General features: G+C 29.6%; 1 protein-coding gene across 4 annotated transcripts in view; it reads right to left on the reverse strand.

The window, feature by feature from the left end:
- Positions 1–580: 580 nt before the first annotated feature.
- Positions 581–20791, reverse strand: part of LOC143085350 (protocadherin-9-like) — a 36637-nt gene continuing 16426 nt past the window's right edge. Inside the window, exons 1-7 of one of the 4 annotated variants that reach the window (XR_012981313.1) lie at positions 14740–14883; positions 10895–10979; positions 5217–7956; positions 3775–3837; positions 2310–2421; positions 1498–1941; positions 581–959 (exon numbers count right to left, since the gene is read on the reverse strand). Coding sequence is in view for 1 of the 4 variants with exons in the window: in XM_076261630.1 (XP_076117745.1) it covers positions 1727–1941; positions 2310–2421; positions 3775–3837; positions 5217–7895 (3069 nt within the window). In the remaining 3 variants the exon portion in view is untranslated. Of the gene's footprint in view, positions 960–1496; positions 1942–2309; positions 2422–3774; positions 3838–5216; positions 7957–10894; positions 11268–13561; positions 13696–14739; positions 14884–20791 lie in introns of those variants that run through there. The other 3 variants (XR_012981314.1, XR_012981312.1, XM_076261630.1) reach the window with 3 other exon arrangements.

A 20791-nucleotide genomic window follows, 5' to 3' on the forward strand; every position in this document is an offset into this window, starting at 1 on the left:
TTGCAATAGACTGTGTTAGGAATTTACCCATTTTATTATGTAGCAAGAAAACAAGTCCGGTGAACCTGTTTTTTCTTTTTCTTATCTGAAGCATAATATTGGAGCTATCTTCTCATATTTTATCTCAAAATTCTATGGTGTAGTTTTCCTTTTATGGCGGAAAATTGGATTTTCCATGCATAAACTATACAAAATCTGACAATTTTGCACAACCTGTAATGTGAAAATATGTTCCGTGACCCATTCTTTTTATTCTTTTTATTAATGTTTTTAAACAAGCAGGATATAAACTACATTTTGGCAAATTATTAAAAAATTCTATGGATTATAATTCAGACACCCCATCTACCTTAAAACAAAAAAACAGCTCAATATCTATGACCATAACAAAATGAAGACCAGACAACAGTAGGAATTTGGATTGAGGATGAAGAAACATGGTTAAAACTACATGCCTCAGGCATTTAGTTGAGGAAGGGGGCATAAAAGCAATAACAGATTCACAACCCATTATTTTTGTTCAATTTCTTTCTGTAGGTATTTTCAACTAGCAACAGAAATGCCGTCAATGACAAAGTAATTGTATTTCAAAATTTTATTTTATGTATAAATTTTAACAATTGTATAAATAACAAAATATATACCCTGTACATTGAATATCACAAATTAATGCTGTTTATATATGAATGATGTGGTGACAAATGAAAACAGTTCTGTAAGATTAAATTGAAAAATTTACAATTTCATATAAAATTGGTCTTCATTTCTTGATGCAAAAGAATGAAATGCAGGTAATTTTGTGAAAATCATCCACGTTTTCCAACTGATTAAACTAGAAAATTCACATCCAAATAATTTCCTCTGCCAAAAAAGTCGCAATGTCCTTTTCAATAGTCTCCATTTACAGCCTCACTTTGATTCTGGATTCTTATTCCTCCAAGTGAACATATTTGATGGTCCTACAAAATAAAGAAGAAATCCAATAAAATTAGGAATAATGACAGCTTGCATGGAACAGTATAATACTATTTCTTAATTTTTATTACTTCTCAATAAAATGATCTAAGGTTCCTATAAGAAAAAGCTATTCAAGTCATAAAAATGTTTATAGATATTGACTTGATAAGTTTTCAGGTTCCTTGTAACCTTTTCCATGAGGTTGTAAAAGTCTATTGTGCTTGTCATACATAACTGTTTCTTTATTTACCTGATTTTTTTCTCAAGAATGTTTAGATAACAAAGGTCATGGCAAATTAGATATTAATTTTGTATTATTTGTTTTTAAGATATTTTTTTTCACAAATGGCCAGTTATAATATTGAAAACAATATTTCATCTGACTTCATAAATTACTCATGTTAAACGTTAAAATGAAAATAGGAGAGATATGCTGTGATATAAAAAATCTCCTGGAAGAAATATGACAAAATATGAGATAAAAATATCATCTTTAAAGTATTAATAAGAAGACTTCTCAGAAAAACCAACACTGCATACCTTGATTCAGTTTATTTCATTAGTCCACAATCAGTTTTCTAGGTAGAGTCTTGTCTCCATCATCAGGGTGCCATTGAAGCTTTAGTCAGGTGACTATCACATGGTCTTCATTCATAATTCCAGTATTTCACACAACATTCAAGAAATATCCATATATTTCATCTGAGTATTAAAAGTTGTCCATTTTTCTGATATATTGCACTATACTGTGGAAACTTATATACATATATTACACATATGATGGTACCCAGTTGTCTTTTGACTTGGCACCGCTACCAGATTTTTTCCGACCGTCTAGTATCAAGCTACGATGTGAATTGTCAAAAGAGTTTCTGTGACCATTATTTGTCACTATAGTCAATACATCATCAGCCCTAATGGGTGACTGACACTTGGCTGATAATACTGGCTGTAGTCTCACAGATTTAGGTGCAAAATTATCACCTATAAAGAAAAATAAATTAATTAAACTATGTGCTTAAAGCATATTTAATACAAATGCAGGTCAAAATACATGTTATAGACCATATTTACTCCAAGCTTACCTTTCTGAAATTTGTTTTTCTGGCTTGTACAATTTTTTATCAACTTTGTAAGTCTAAATAATTCTGTATATTGATATTATATTTGTTTGACCTTTTTTTTTAAAAGAAATAAAAAAGAATATACATAAATGTGTTAATTCCATCTGCCCATCACCATGTAACAAAATTCCAATTGTACTGCTAGATTTCAACAGGCTATAGCCGCTATACATATGAACATGTAGTTTTCAAAACAAACAAGTGGTTCCATTAAAATTTCAAACTTACTCTGTGCTCCATTTGATTGGTTAGTTATATCTACATCACTGCTACCATGGCCACTGTCTGAGTTTGTGGCTTCATCTGATAATTCACTTATATTGTCAAAATTATGGTGTGCCTGAAAGACAAATCAAGTTTAAACATCTATTCATTGCTTTTTCCATCTTATTTTTGATCTTTGTAGATGTGTGCATGTGTTTGTGTTATTAGGGTCTATTTCCTTATGTTGATAAAAGGCAGCTTTCTCTAAACCTTTATGCTGTACATGTATCTGATTTACTACCATGATTGCATCTACTTAATTCAATTTTTTATTTATAAAAGTGCAGTCAAAATGCTATGTGCAACAAAATATTGTACTTTGTCGAAACTTTAACAACACCCTTTAGTTGAAAACCTAGCTTGAATCAAAAGGTTCTAAAAAACAAATACTGTCAAAAGTGTAACGTGCCATTAACACTGTCAAAATATTTTTTTGATTTTGAGACTTTTCTACAAAGGTGTAATGTCCCTCCAAACCATGTTATACCCTAACCCATCATTAAAGCCTCCACAATAGGTGTAAACTTATACATAACACTGACAAACTATAATTACAATGAAAAGACGCTATCAGAAAGTGATAAAGTGCCGTTGGACAAATAAAAGAAATTCAATTTAAAATGCAACCATTTCATTTACAAGATGAATGACCAGCAGATTATATTTCTCACTCCCAACTAACATTTTTACAATAATTATGTAAATGAGGTCACAATTCATTCTGTATAGCTAGAACAGGTCATAAATAACAATAACAAGGGTTTTCTACTAGGGCTCTACTGTAATATTCAGTTTTCAATTCATTTGAATTTTTAATCTTCAAGATTTAGCACCTGTCCTGGTTCATGATTGGTTTATATTTTTCTCAAAATTATTGATAAAATAGCCAAAACAAATATAAAAGTATCTTAAAATTAATCCAATTCTTCAAAATGATCACATTATGAGATTGTCTATACTAGATATTTCTAAAGATTGATTAATTATTTATATGAATATATTTAGAGATCTTACAGTCTTATACATCAAAATGATATATAGAGCTTTCTTTTATAGGTTTTATTCTTGTAATTTTATTTTTAATTTTGCCATTTGATAAGGGACTTTATGTTTTGAATTTTCCTTAAAGTTCTGTTCAAACTGTTTGGTATAAATTTTATGTTATTTTACTTTTTGTAACAATATGCTATATAGACTGACTTTTGGTGTTTAATGCCACTTTAGTCCTGGTATCTATGATGAGTTTATTTAATCACTCTTGGCTCTTACCTTAGTGGCTAATTTCTATTGATAAAGGAAGTTTTGTGCCCAACTTAGAATCAACAACCAGGAAAATTCATGTTTTTTTTATATAAGTAACTATGTTCATCAATAGAACTAATACAATAGCTATCTGCCTCCATATTCAGACTTTGATATTATAACATACCTTTTGTTCAGGTAATTCTACATGTATTCCTTTCTTGTTAATTTTGTACTTTTCATGTTGCCTCTGAAAAATAAAGGCAAATACATTTGAACTCAATGTATATTGTATTTTACATTAAAGGGACATTTCTTTGTGACAATGAGTTCTATACTATATAAAGGTTAACAAATAGCCAGTTTCCGGTTTATAAGTGAGTGAAATATCTAAAATCAAATAATTACAATTTAATGGAGTTTTAATTTGGTGTCAATAAAATTGGAAAAGAACACCTAGCAGTCTATTAACAATATAGATGTCTATACCACAATAAAAGTTCTAAAATCATGTTTAAAAATAATACACAAAGTATTGAAAATTAGTATTGATATTATTGAACAATGGCTATAACATGATAAAAGACCACAATATAAAATTTCAAAACAGGACAAAAAAACCCTAAAAAATCTTTTCTATTCTAAATTTTAGAACAAGAAATTAGCTTTAGTTAGAGTAGATCTTGAGAAATAATTAACTAAAAATGTGAATTAAATTTATTTACCAATTACCTAATTTTGTTTAGATTATTACAGAACGGTCTTGTTTTTATTTACAAATCATCAGATCATGGTCAATTTGGTGTCAAAATTTAAAATCTAAACATTTTAAAATGTGTATACAAACAATATGTCCAATACTTAGTGGTTGTCACTTTTAAAGATATATATTTTGACAAGTTCTTGTAAACATTGGTATTATCAAATATTTAATACTTTAATTCAGTTCATATAAATATCAAATCTTTCATTTACATGTAAAATACTACTGAATAAGTGAACTATTTAATGGTGAATTTATGTTGTTCCTGGTGGTTCAGTTCTTACACTGTAAAGGACCGATATAAGATAACTTATAATAGAATACGTGTTGCATCTGTTTTTCATTATATTGTAATGTCGGATGTAATATATTCCTATTACTTGGAACATTTGGTTTTGTGTGAATTTCAGATAAAAACAAGGATGTGCTCCAGTCATTTGTCAGTGATTGATTAAACATCAAAATTTTACAAATTTAGATTTTTTTCCCTTTTTTTGCCATAAATTATTCATTCAATGCCATAATGTTATCCTATCTGACATTTTATAGTGATGAATGCATCACTAGATGTTAAGAAATAAGCAAAGAACACTGGCAAATATATAAATGTTTGATGAAGAGGAGTTTTGGCATACAATGTAATTTCCATAAAGGGTATAAATTCTGACATAAGGTTTATGTTTCTCGTACTCATACCCAAAGCGAAAAGGGTTAGCATAAATAAAAGTTTTATGTCCCAGCTCGCTACTTAAATAGATGTTATTGCAAGACCAACTGAGGTTGTGAGGACATCAACTCATTCATATAATTTTTTTTTTATAATAAGAGGAAAATAATTAACAATAACATTCCAAAATAATATTTACCTCAAAATCATTAAAAGCTGATGTAGTTGTTGAACTGGTGTTATACAACTCCATGTTGTCTAAATCCTCATCAATAGAGAAGCTGACTTCTTTTTTCTTTTTTAGTTGCATATCCATATCTTTAGATAAACCATTTGCCATGAGTTTCTCGTGTGGTGTGATCTGTGGGTATGTTAGGGGCTTCTGGCTTTGTTGTTTATCTTGTTTGTCCTTGTACCGTAAAATCAGAATGATGGCAATCATGGCTGCCGATATGACGACTGTCAATGCTATCACGACAATAGAAATGATTATATTCCTGTTACCAGAGCCAGAGTCTTGTGCTGCAGTTGTCATATTAGCAAACAGCAGAACAATTCTTAAAGTTTCACTACTGTTCAGTTTCATTTTGCCATTATCATTTACTACAATATTTAGTGGAAACATTTTATCGGAAGTAATTTCATATGTTCTCTTCAGATATATTTTTCCTGTGGTAGATCCGATCATAAAAACATCTTGCTCATTCCCAGATTTTATCCTGTAATTTAATTGACTATTGGGTCCAGTTTCATCCAAATCAACAGCCTTTACTTGTGTGATCATAGTCCCAACTTCAACGGAATATGGGATTTTGACAGTGTTGTTTTGTTTTGTTGGGAAAGTAATATTTGGTCTATTGTCATTATCATCAGATACATAAACTTTCACGTCCATGGAAGCAGACAATTGTGGTGTTCCTTGATCTTTGGCAATAACTGTGAATTGGTAACTACTTTGCCGTTCACGATCAAGTTTCATGTTAGTATAAATATTCCCCTGTGGATAAACAATAAAAGGCAAATTGGCATCTGAGATTCTGGGATCAAGAGAAAATGTTATATCAGAATTTCTAGTTCCATCTTCATCTTTGTCATGAGCGGTAAGTTTGTCAATGGGATTTCTTGTATCAGCATTTTCTTTAACGAAAAATTGGAAAAACGGAACATCATCAAAGTATGGTGCATTATCATTGACATCTTTGATTGTCAATATCACTGATGCCGTACCAGTTAACGGAGGATTACCACTGTCTACTGCTAATACGGTAAATTTATAGTTCAGAGCCTGTTCACGATCAAAAACTGTATTAGCTGTGATCACTCCAGAAACAGAATTAATTGCAAACCTTCCCTCTGCATCAGAGTCCAAGAAATACTGAACATCATTATTTGGACTTAAATCATCATCCTTAGCAGATACTTTTGTGATAGGGGTCCCTTTTAAGTTATTTTCATCCATGGAAGCAAAATAGTTTGCCAGTAAGAATTCCGGCGTACAGTCATTATCATCTAATACTCTAACATGGAATACTTTAGTCGTGCTTTTAACAGGTGATCCCTGATCTTGGCATGTCACTAGAATGTTATGATAATCTTGCTTTTCTCTGTCAAATTTCTTTTTAATCATTATAAGATATCCTTTCTTATTTGAAATAGGTTGTAGATAAAGAAAGTCTCCTGACAAACTACAAGAAACATTACCATTGGCTCCTGTGTCTGGATCTTCTACGTTTAGAGACGCTACAAGAGTTGCAATGTTGGAAGACTCGGATATATTCATGACATCATTACTTCCCAAACTTATAAAGTTAATTCTTATGATAGGTTGGTTATTTCCCGTATCCATGATATTAATATGAACAGTAGCTTGTGAACTTTTTGGCGATGTTCCGTGATCACTTGCTTCTACATAAATCTTAAATACCTTGCCGGCTTCATAGATAATATTCCCAATCACAGATAAAAATCCAGTGGTTTCATTTATAGAAAACAGACTTGTTATTGAGTCCAATCCATTTTGTCGAGAACTGAAGCTATATGTGACCTTTCCATTATCACCAATGTCTTTGTCAGTAGCAGAGATTGCCAAAATGGCCGTGTTTGATGCCGTTCCTTCTGCGATACTGATATTGTAAACATCTTGTACAAAAACTGGAGAATTATCATTGTCATCTGTAACTTCCACATTGACAGTTGCTGTTCCTACATTCGGAGGAAAGCCACCATCTTTTGCAACAATTTGAAGTTGATAATTATCTAATATTTCTCTGTCTAACTTCTGAAGAAGAACTAGGTTCAACCAAAACCCACCGTCTACTTTAGGTGTTGAATCTAGACGAAAAATACTATTGGATGGTACAATTTCATAGCTCTGCACTGAATACTTTGGGCTGGAATCTAAATCTGTTGCATCATCAATGGTAACAGATGTACCAATGGGTGATGATTCCAGTACTTGTAGGTTAACAATGTCGGAAGGAAATTTTGGTGAATGGTCATTTTTGTCTAGCAGTGTGATCTGAACAGAGAAGATTTTAAACATAGCAGGAACATTAGAATGGATTGCAATATCAAATTTAAGAACACATGAATCAACGACATCACAGACATGTTCCCTGTCTATCTGAATTTTGGTTTGAAGGTCACCAGTTTTGTCATTGATGTTAAACAAATTCTGCATGTCTGTTTGATCTAAGAAACTATATCTAAGATTATTGAATTCTTGTGGTGTCATATTTACTTGAAGTCCACTATTTGTTGCTAAACTACCAACTGATGTATTTAATGGCATTTCTTCCATAAGTTGAAAATTGATGATGTTCTCACCATAGCAAACAGTTACTATGTAAACTAGTCCAATGAATATGTATAGCACCATTGTGATGAAGTTATTCTCAATACATGTAGTACATCAATGAATCATAGTGCTTATGGCAAACCTGAAAATAAAAATATAAGAATTAAAAATTAAGACATACAATTTTACAGTAATTTTACTAGTTGTAAGTTCAGAAATTATTTCAAATTCTTATACATATATTGGGACTATTATAGGGTGAGTAAAGCACAAATAGCTTTCAGCAGATTTGTCTAAAATCTCACATTTTTGTCCATTCCTAAAAAATGGCATTAATAAATGCATTAATAAATGCATTAATTTTGGAATTAACAGTATATATATATTATAGATTATTAACCTTCTACTTTGATTGTCAGCTCTTTAGACTGACTGGTAAAAAAATATGTTTAACAGATCAGAGTATTTAAATTCAATAATAAATTACAGGATTAGCAACGATGTGTCAAATTCTTTTAAATAGGAAAACGAAATCTCTTTCCCTTTTATTTCCATGTTTATCAATATTATTTTCCAAAACAAGTGTTTACTATGTTTTTGATGAAGGTGTTATCAGCCGTGAGTCAAGTTAACTTTCCTCCTCGGAGATAACAGCCATTCTTTAGGCTCCGGCACTATCTTTTCTGACATGGTGTCCGCAGGATTTCCGAAGGACATGTCAATATTTATCACAATGTTCCTGTCATCTTACAAAAATGTTGTCTATTTCATATTTGTGAACAAAACCTATCACTACGAGTGATGGTGTATTGATAGGACTGTTTTGCCATGTTATATTATTTCTTACACCAGTCGGTTCAGAGATATGACACAGTAGGGATACCGATCTCCATGTAAAGTCACTACCTACGGTCACAACAACCGTATTATTTCATTTTCTCTTGTCTTAAGAATGACATCAGGATATCGAAAGGACTTAGTACAACGGGATTGTTACTCTATACCACGGAATTAATTAGATCTATGAGTCTAATAAAGATGATTCCTAAGTACACAAGTTTATCTTTGGATTGACAAGGAAAATAATATAAGCATGAGAAATTGTGTGAAGTGTTTCATATAGCTTAACGTTTGGCCCCCATGTGTAAAATCTGATCCTGATATTTAAGTTGAGTTTCAATTAACTATTGTTTCAAGAATAGACAAGTCAATTTTAGAAAAGTTTAATTAAAATTTGGGGATTGGTTTTGAAAGTCAAATAATCTTTACATGTTAAAATCAAACATCACTTTCACATACATCGAAACAACCCCATTTAATTTTTCTTCAATGTACAAAAAAATGTGTTTTTTTTTAAGTTTTGGGATTCATCTCATACTGCTATTATTTCTTTGTAAGTTATAATAATGATTTAATTTGATTTTTTTTAAAGCAAATAAATTATCTTCAAGTTTTTTTTGAAATCTCATAAAACGTGTTGTAAATTGGAAAAATAAATATAAGAATTCATTATTTTATTGGGAAAAATGGAAAATTGACAAGAAATTAAACCTTATGAGGGAAATAGAGATCTCTATAATACCCACTTATACCATATAATTTTAGTTTGATTCAAAATTTTATAAAAAAAAATGCTATAAGAAGGAGAAAAATAAATATAAAGTTTAAATGCAACTGATAAAAAATTGTGTATTAAAATGGGGGGAAATCTATTTTCTTAATTATATATTTCTGGTAAATTTTCTTCTCTGATGCAAGTTTAATACCTTTTTTTTTGAATTTTATTGAATAAGTGGATATCTTGTCTCTTTGATCCCTCACTATCAATTAATCAAATAGATTCTGTCATAAATCACATCTTTTATTTAATTTAGCTATTAATTTAATCCTTAAATTATCTAAGTATTCATTTTATCTAGGGGAGATAATTCTACACAAATATGTTATTGTAGCAAGTTGTCTAAAACAAATATGTTTATCATAACTTTGAAAATTCAGTTTTTAATCAATTTAAATTTATCTGATATTAGAATATTTATGAGGTCATTTATATTGTACAATACAGGAAATATGAAATATGTAATGTACAATTTCTGAATCATTTGAGAGAAAAAAAATCTATAAATTGACTAATTCAGAAAAAATGATTGGCTGGGAAAACAAGTCAAAATTAAATGAAAATTTCTAGTTTGTCTAATTTTAAGGCTTAATAAATAACTTTGTTTTTATTTAAACATTAATTGCAGTGACTGATGATGTACATGTATATAATGATAGAGAAATCAGTTTAGTTTTAAGTGATATTTCCAACATATTCAGTAATCTATCAGCAATATATATAAACATTAATTTTCAACTTTAAGATAACTGGTGAAATTGACATCAGGTAAATGTAGGGGTCAAAATAGCACTGCCTCAAAACTTAACAAATTGTTTGGGGAATACCATGTCAAGTTGTGCAGTGTTCCTACGCTTATTGAAAAAGATATTCCTGAACTGTCAATTTGAAAAGCAGCAATAGAAGCAGTATTCTTTTGAGTTTAAAATATTTTCTTATATAAAAAAAGAGATGTTGTATGATTGCAAATGTGACAGCTATCCATCAAATGGAATGGATGTAACGTAAGCATTTATAGGCTAAACTACGGCCTTTTACAATGAGAAAAAACAATACTGTATAGTTGCCGCCATCCCATCCTCATAAGAAGAAAATAAATGTATATATAACAATTTATTTGAGAAAACTAACAGTCTAATTTATCATGTTTATAACAAAACAATTTATGGAAAAATAAATTCATGCTTATATGAAAGACATGAATCAACCACAAATAAGTTTAATTTTAGAATTTTGCCTCCTGTTTATTCATCTAGTAAATTTCTTATTTTTTTCAACAGCCACAAAAAACTTGAAAACAATATTAAAGTTTTTAAAAAAATTAAAAAATGCTCCATATTTTAGTACTACTAACTTCTATAACGATACTAGCAATTTTATAAAATATGTTATTTTTATTTTAAATTTAGTTTTTCTAGCAACTATTCTCAATTACTTTTATATACATATATATTTTACTTACTAGTACTTGTACCTTTACAGTCCAAACTATAGATATATCATCATTACTATGTTATTATCAGGGCATCAATGTCTCCACTTAATCTCTGTAAAAATAAAAAGGGATAAAAAATTCAGAAGTCTATTTAGTGTAAATTTTCTGAATATCGATACAGTTTCATCCCAACACTATCTTGCCACTTGAATAGACACACTTTAAATGCCCAATGAGAAGCGATCTGTCCATTTAAATCAACTTCCACACATTAGTCGAGTAAACATTTTGATAATATGATAGTACCTTCACAGATTGAGCTCAAACTGAACCAAACAAAGGTGACATGTTGTCATACAATGTCCCTTTCATTCTACTGGTAATGTTTGTTCTCAAATATAGGTATACAGTAACTTCTATTATGTATAGGTGAGAAAAGCTACAATGTAAATTAATTTTGGTTACCAGTCAGAGTAAATAGGATTATGAACCATTTAGAAAGGCAAATACAAGCTACTGTTCTTGTTTTTATAGAAAATGTTTGCATAAATTAGAATAATATCATCTGTTGCGAATATCTTCAAATTCAAATGATTTTATTATAACAAAGTCAATATATCAAATGATTCTCTTCAATAAAAGTCAATACAATGAATGTTCTAGTTTGGACATAGATCTTCTTATGCAATGGCATAGAAATAAACATACAGTCGTTACAATTTATGCTGATTTTGCGTTTCAGTACTCATTTAACTAAATGAACAGAAGTCCAGAACCCAAATGTATTTATAATTCTATAAGTTTCAAAACTTATTTAAAATAATGTGTGATGTTTATTTGCCAAATGGAGTAATAGGTGCAAAAATGTTGACAATTAAAAATATTCTGTAAACAAATATTCAAGTCTATGACGACTTTAAAATGAATATTAAAACTTAAACTGGTCTGTCATTCCTTCTTAAGCTTTGCACTTAGTGTAGCAATAAGGGATCCAGTTTACAAAAAGCTTTAATTACCTCTTGTAACAGAATTGTCTCCCTTTATTCATGACTATTACCAGAGACATATAATACATTGTATTATATGTCTCTGCTATTACTGAAGAAATATTTTAAAACTTGATACATGTATCTGTATATACCTGAATTTGTAAAGCTGTTTCAAGTTATACTTTTAGACTGGTGTATCAATTACTGTCAAATAAAATTTGAGCCAGTATTAAACTGGATATGACTTTGGTCAATAAAGATTACAAATTCTCATATAACATATTTCTTTTATTCCTATCTAAGATGTATAGGACCTCAACAGCTCTCAAGAAAAATAATAATTCAATACCTATATTATATAAACATGAATACAGCATTTGTAGCCTTTTTGTACCAGAACATCAAATATAGTATGCATTTTATGTTGAACAAGAAGAGTTCATGTCCTTCATTTAATATTATGGATTATTTACAAATTTCAATTAAAACATATTTTACAACCTACTTTAGGTAAAAAGTAAATACATTGTTCTTTTTACTCTATTTATCAAAGACCATGTACTCACCCTCGATATGTAGTTAATTCAATTAAAAATTCAAATACATTTTCAAAAGTATCGTTATGAGAAATCTCAAAAGATATTTATTCTAGCTACTTGTTTAAATATTTGAAAAGTTGATCGACCCTACTTCTTAAAGAGTCAAGCAAAGGATTAATTGTAAAAGTCGGGGTTGCCATATAATATTTTGTAAAAATACCTGTCTTTATGCTGTATAGATTTGCCTACTTGACATTAAATGCTTAAAATAATCATTTTCTTAAACTTTTGTCCATGGCCGTCCATGAATTTGGACCTCCCTGTGTAATGTATACTTATGTTGAACAACACTAGACATACCATTAATTCCAAAGACCTTTGTTTCACAACACCTAAATTGAATTATTAACCACAGAATTTCTCTGAAAAATCTAATATTATCGTCAAATACAAAATTATTGCAAAACAAGTGGCAAAAAATACATACAAACATTACATTCAATAACCACCATGTATCCAAATTTCTTTACTACAAACAATCACAGAATCGTCTCGCCCAAGTCTAAACTGACCAGTACAATACCTGGATAGTGACCACAGAATGAAATAGTTTGGCCAGAAACTGACCTTACCTGACACAAAGCTGTTAATTTCACAGGATACAAATAATCATTTATATTTGATATATTGTCTTTGTAATATTTACAAAACAAAAACAAATCAATTTCTCACCTTAGATGACTCCAGTAAGACATTGTTTTTTTGGGGTATGTGTTGAACTCAGAATATAGATAACTGATTTATATATTTATTATAATTTTTAAGAAAAGAACCATTAAGATCAATAAAATATGTCAATATATAATGAACACTCCAATTCTATGTCTATCTTATATTGGGGTTTTATGAGTTCATCTTAAAGTAAATGAACAACTCGGTCAGACAATCATATTACATTTTTTTTTATTGTAGGAATCACTGGGACTTATGTAGTAAAAAAACAAAACTTTATAAAGCCTTGTAGGAATGCATTTGAAAAGATGGTTAAAAAAGAAAATAAAAATGCTGTTGATTAACATGTATTTATCAGTTTTGTTTCTTTTAAAAAGAATATCAAATATTTTTAAAAAATTTCTGTATTTCGTAATCTATGATAACTTCTTTACCTTGCAGTTTAGATTTTATATTCCATTTTAGAATAAAATAACAACTAACACAATCTTCATGCAGACCTTACTGCAAGACCTCAAAAACAAATAAAGTAGTCCAAATGAAATTCACTTAAATGTTTTTCACATTAACTTCCAATTATAATAACTCAAAATGCGTCTCCTAATTATTATCTGCACAAATGCATTTAAAATTATTATCACTGTCGGTAAAACGGTCCACTTTAGATCTTTTGTAATTATTTCCCTCTAATGTCTTGTAAACCCAATGTTTCTTTGTGTAATATAATTGCAGAGGTCCATATACAATTCTGTTAATGTTTGGTAATGTGAATTTTGACCAAATTTGACCAGTGGTCATCAATTGTCTCAATTGCAATGGTTTTGTATAAAATAAATCATACAGGACTTTAATGGCCGTTTATGACAAAACCAATCACCATCCCCTGTTGATCAATGACCAATTTTGATGGCTCAATATCTTGTCATATAATAGGATGCTACCTGTACAGGTATTCTACTGACCACTGGTCTTGGAATGAGAAGAAAGTTAATCAGATTTTCCCTAATGATAGCAGAGGATTTGTCTGATCAACACATATTAAAGACAGACTGCCATATGTTGCATTTTCATGTACAAATAATTCAGGTTTTAAATGTATCACCTATCTGGTTTCAGTTTACAACCGATATAATATTCCGAAAAATCTGATCTAGAGAATTTCTGTTGAATTCTTTGATGAAAAAAACATCATAGAAAATACTGCGCTTAATATTTTTGCATGCCAAACACAAGACGTCTGCAAATGACTTATGAAAAGTTAAATATCAAAATATAGTTGGAGAGCATTGAGGACCCTAAATTTTAAAAGGTTTTAATATGAACATGGAAGTATAAAAATAATGAAGGATCTTTGTACAATTTTGGTTCATAAGCTTAGGGTAATTTTCATTGATGATAATTTAGTTTTTTAAGTTTGCATTCATTCTCACTTATTGGTAGTATATTATTATTTACACAAAATAAACATTATTTTGCTACACATAAAAATGATTTATTTTTTTTATTTTCTTCCACCTTTGAATTTTTTTGCAAAATAAAAGTCATCCAAAACTTACAAAATTTAAAATAAAGTGAAGACTTGGTATCATATTTGAAAATTTAGTGAACCTACCTTTTAAGGTGACAAATTCCAATGATGACTGTTGCTAATCAGTCATAAAACTGTCAATAAATTTCAAATATTGAGATCTTCAAAGAGTCCTTATCCTATAATTTATTCCAAACAAAGTAGCAATTTTTACGACACGGTTTTCAAATTAAAGTCTCTTATTATAATAATAACAATTATCTGTGCACACTCATCAATATCTCTAACTGGACTGTTATTTAAATTGTTTTCTATGTCCACTTTATATGAGAATCTCAGACATGATATTAACCAGACTAAATTTACACCTTAACATGAAATGGAGGCAGGATTTAATTACAGACTAATAGGTGGACAATTGGTGAAGATCAATTGAAATATGCATTGGTCAATATCTGGTCATTCTATTGGTAATTTGCTGGGAGTAGTGATCCCCCATGTTAATTGGATTAACATGTCTGGGTGTGTTAGTCCCCTGGGGTCCGTGTAAACAAAACTATCAACAATGTTAATGTTTTATGATCAGGTATCAAATCTCTTTGTGATAATATCAGTAGCACTAGCTGAAAAGAAACTTGATAATTTAAATAATAATTTCAGAAATTAATCTTTTTATCATATTTTTAGAAATTATTTTCAAAGATAAACATGTTCCCTTCATAAAATACTCTTCAATAAAAACATCCTATTTAAATTGGATTACAACACACACAAAAAATTGTTTACGAATGAAATACATTTTTTTTTCTTTGCACATATAATTCTCATTAAAAAAGTCAAAAAAATTAAAACTAACAAAATTTTTGTGTGTACAAACTTCGACATATTTTTAAATGAGTAGTCAGTTAAATCAGTTTATCAATTTTGGCAGAGTTATATATAATATTGACTTTGCATAATACCTGTACCAGCAAAATATCAAGGAATCCTTACTTACATGGTAAAATTTTTTTTCTATGCAGTTTATGATGTGAGTTTAAGTCCAGCTGTAATGATTCATGTAAAGCTGTAAATTTCAATTATATTTGAAAGATTTAAAATATTGGAACTTGGACCAGATACAGCCAGTAGCCAAACATGACATTGTACAAGGAAAATACCTATATATCAACATGTAAAATAATTTTTTGGCTTTAATAGGTGATAAAAATATGTTTTTATTACTAACTGGACATACTTATTTCCTATTTGTCTTGATTGACAAATTTATGAAGAATGTCACAAGATATTTGTTGTAACATTATATACAATTTAATAAAACATGACAAATTAGTAAGTAAGAACTCTTTTATAACTTGAGGCCCAAACAATTCTGTGTAGAACCAAATTAAAACATGTTTTCGTGCCCAGAAAGTGTTCTTATGGCTGTGACATGATTAAATTTAATGTCAATGTAAAGTTTATGTACATGATTTAATTCAAGTATGCAACTTCAGGGGGTTATAGTAACAAAATTTAATTGCTGATGACACAAATATTGTATTTTAGCACATATTATACCCAAGTTCCAGAAAAAAATGGATTTATTTTCTTGTCAAGTATTATTCCTGATCAAGTTATTAGTCTTGGCCTAGGCTCAGATGTGAAAATGGAAAATCAGAATTGTATTTATTGATAGAATTTCAAGCCAGATGCCAAATTATCAGATTTTTTGTTGTGACTTTATATGATAAAATTGTACTTAACAAAGTCACAGTAAATGACAATTAATAGCACCCCCACCCCTTGAAACATTTTGTCACTTAACATAATAGCAATTTGAATGTTAAGATTTTTGCCTTAATTTAAAAAAACTTTTTTTCGTTAATCCATCAAACAGGAGAGGTCTTACATTATATAAAGTGACTTGTAGACACAGTCTCTACAAAACTCCACATTTTGGCACTTTTAAAGGTCCTCTTTACATGATTAATCAGTCTATTTATCAAAATAATGATCCTCATGAATAAATGTATTATTTTCTCATTTTCCCAATTATATTCCTTTTTTCATCGACATACTGTTCGGTAACTATAAATGTGAATTTGTCCTATTTGTGTAAAATTGAAACTGATTAAAATAAAATATATGATTATTTAAAAAAAAAACCAACAACTCTTATACCAAATTAACATGAATCCATTTAGAAAAACGCAAACAAGTAAAAAATGAAGTACTTTAAATATTTAATATGATGTATCTAAGCTTAAATTTCAAAAAATGTATTTACTTTCATCATTAAAAAGAATGAAATATTATACTGCTTATGTACACAATATCAAATGTTTAACTTAAAGAGGCAGATATAATGATAACTATAGTAATAATACCATATTTTGCCAGATAAATATATTACTGGGAAAAAGGATACATCAATTAAATCTAAAACTGTCACATCTGATAAACAGAATAATATGGACATTATTCATTTTTTTCTTTTCAAATTTACACTGCCCTTTTGAAATTTAAACATAATGTAAAGTAGTTGTATTACAAGTACAAAATAAGTTTTTCATGACTGTCAGGTCAAAGTTTTACATAGTTTTTTTTAAATGCATGTACAATTTTACGATATTTTAGAAAAAGTTCAAACAAATCGTCATCCTACATTTTTTAACAACATGCTTGAGGGTAATTTAAAGTACAAATTATGATTCAGTCTAATTTTTATATGGACCTCCAATATTGGACATGAACGAATAAATCATTAAATTCTATTATGCCCATAAAAAATATGGAAAACTGTATACAAAAAAAAAAGGTTTAATTATCAAAATATCAAAAGTAATAAGTATAAGATATGTGAAAATGTTTTATGTGAATGGACTAGAATTATACTTGAGAACTTTTTTTAAAATTGTCTCGTATATCATTGCTAATGTATGTTAAAATTGTCACATCCATGTATTTTTCATCCCGTCCTTTCTAAGGGAGGTCCAATACCTGCTTGAAAGTGAGGTCAGGTTGAACAAGAATGATTGTGTGATAAATGGCCACAATTGACCAAGTTACATGAAGTGTGACTTTATGTCCGAGACAACCATAAAATACACACAATATTGCTATATTCATGTTCTACACTGATATATAGCCATATAAAGGGGTCATTATTTCAACAGCTATGTATCTAACAAGATATTATTATTAACAATATCTTTTGATGCAGAAATGGCAAAAATGCATTCAGAAAAGAGGTTTTCAAGGGGGAAAAGAAATTCAAATTAGAAATATATCACCATGTTAATTCCATAAGAATGACCAGGCATTGAAAGTTCAGGTGCACTGTCACGTAAATGGATTTTTTTTTACTATTAAAAAAAAAACGGAACAATATAAGATGAAAGAAACACTAAAAATTACTACCTTATGTAATAAATTTTATCCTTACCATGTTCATATAATCAAAGAGCTGAAAGCTCTGAAGAAAAATGACGCCACTGTCTCTAATATTGGGATAGTTTGTATGCAAGTCTTGATTTTCACATACCGTAATTAGTTTAATAATGCAACATGTATCGTAAGCATATAATTGATATTCGTATATGTGTGTGTGTGTGAAGTGAAGGTGACAACTGGCTGGTTTTTTAAGACAAATGAATAGGTCAAGACTAGCTGAATTGTACAAATAAATACCGTAGAAAGGCTTGTATATTTCTCACTGGTACATAGTCTGAATCTGAGTCCGTTCGCTTCCATTCACGTTTGCGCCCACTCATTTTCACCCCTTTCACTTTCACACCCTACATGTTCGCACCCAATCTTAATTGGTTTTGTGTTTAATAACTATGTAAGCAAGTGTTTTCTTATAAGTATAATTGTTGTCATTGTCTCAAAATAAAGTGAGACAGCAATTTTTTTTTTGTGTTGAATAAATCTTAATTATGTTTTGGATAAGGTATTGCTAAAAATAATAATAATCCTTTCTAAATAAAGTGGTATTTTGTCAACGTTTTATTTTGTGTTGAATAACTCTTAATCATGTTTTGGTTAGTGTATTGCTATAACTTGTTTCATTGACTTGTTTCAAAATGAAGTGAGATTCTGACTATGTTTGTTTCTGCGTGTTGAATAAATTTTATCATGTTTTGGTTATATTAGTGGATTGCTATATTTTGGTTTCTATGTTTTATTGTTTCGTTGTTTCAGATCAATGGGACCAAGCTGTTAAAAACAATTATCTTTTGTGTTTTTTCCTTTAAAATCTTCAATGTTTTACTCATACCAAGCTATAAATACATTCAGTATTTACACCAAAGCAATTTAAAACAACAACCATAATTTTCCAATTATTCAACTTGAATTTGAATTAAAATTGGGCGTGAATGAGTAGAGTGTGAATGTGCGAACGTGTAGGGTGCGAAAATGTATTGGGCACAAACAGACCTGATGCCACACAGTCTGAACCCCCTTCTCCCACAAAATATTAAGTAAATAATCTTTTTGTTACTGCTATCAAAGGTCTAATGAAACTCAGATAGTTTCAAACATTTGTCAAAGAATTCTAGTCAAACTGGCACCTAGTTAAATTGGCACCTGAACGTCGTAGGAAGGCGTCCCAGAAAAATAATAAAATAGCCTTGCCAGACGTCATAATTATTTGGACTAATACATGAGATATTGTGTATTTTTCTGCATTATTTTAACCAGTTGAGCATTTTACAGGATTGTTGGTTTAATGCTGTTTAAACTTTACTGAAAAACAAACACCTTAAATTTGCTCATTATTTGGCATGAAAGTTTGATTTATTGAAAGGGACTCATAGTTTTCCATTTTATTTTAATAATTGACTTGTTTTTACAATTACACAAATTGTCTAATTGTTAAAACAACAGCTTTGGTAAGGGCTTCGTTGTTTACCTTTATACACTACATATTCACTTTCGTTTCGTGGTTTACCAAAATACACAACAACATATTCACTATGTACTTGGTAACAGTAATTAATTAATTGAATAGAAAATATTATATCAAATATTATTGGATGCCGAATTGACGTCGAATAGGTGCCGATTTGACTAGATGCCAATTTAACCAGGTGCCGACTTGACTTGTACGTTTCAATTCCTCTGCGATCGTTTGCGGTATTTTCTTGAGAAAACCTATTTTCCATCATCAAAGAGAAGAAGAAACTGCTTTAAAATGATTCTGGAACGCTTCATGATTGTTAAAATAAGTTCAATTCACTCAAAAACAATTTTAAAACTTGCGATTAAACAGGAAGTTTCCAAAGCACGTGTAAAAGAAGAAATTAACCGGTGAGAGTGGAAATCCGTATATGACAGATATCCCTATAGTACGACTTTGAAAGTAAAACAGTTCAATCCTTTTGTAAAACAATCTTTAATATACCTATCACATTAATGTTTGAATGGTCTTAAGCTTATTCAAACCATATAAGTCGGTATGAAACACCAAAACGGAATGAACAATAACCGATTACGTTTTGTAGTTTACAAATTCTAAAACTGGTTCCCGTCAAACTACAACACTTTGTTCGAGTGTAGTGGAATACAAGCAAAAACCAGTGTAAACTGGGTCCTGGCTGGTTTAATACTACACAATGATGCATATTGATAACACAAGCAGATTCCAGTTTGTTTGGAAAATAGGAAATACGAAACCAAGCGCGGTAGGCAGAGCAATGTAATGAAGTTCAGGTCGGCAGTTATGGAACAATGACTGCGTCATTTTCCAAAAATAAATCTATTCTCATAAATAAGGTACTATGAACCTTTTTATATTTTATATTTTATACTTTCATTAAATTTTGAGTTTTGCCCAGCCTTTTGATAATTTTTATATTTCATTGTCAAATATGCCAACCACCTGAAATTCAATATCTTATATGAAATTTAAAGTCCATATCTTACTATCAAAAACCCATGCAACTTTGTCATCTTTGTTAATATTAAAAATGCAATACTCTTTGTATACACAAGATCGAAAGATTAGATAAGAAGTTGGGGTTTCATAAAAATATTAAAATCACCAATAATTCTTTCACCTCTGTCACTATATTAACTTTTTGCCAACCATAAAAATTTGTTATGGATAACTTTTGAGTTCATTGTTGATGAATTATAATAGATGCCCCCT

The sequence above is a fragment of the Mytilus galloprovincialis genome, chromosome 8 (genome assembly GCF_965363235.1).
Source record: "Mytilus galloprovincialis chromosome 8, xbMytGall1.hap1.1, whole genome shotgun sequence".
In the NCBI taxonomy this organism is placed as follows: domain Eukaryota; kingdom Metazoa; phylum Mollusca; class Bivalvia; order Mytilida; family Mytilidae; genus Mytilus; species Mytilus galloprovincialis.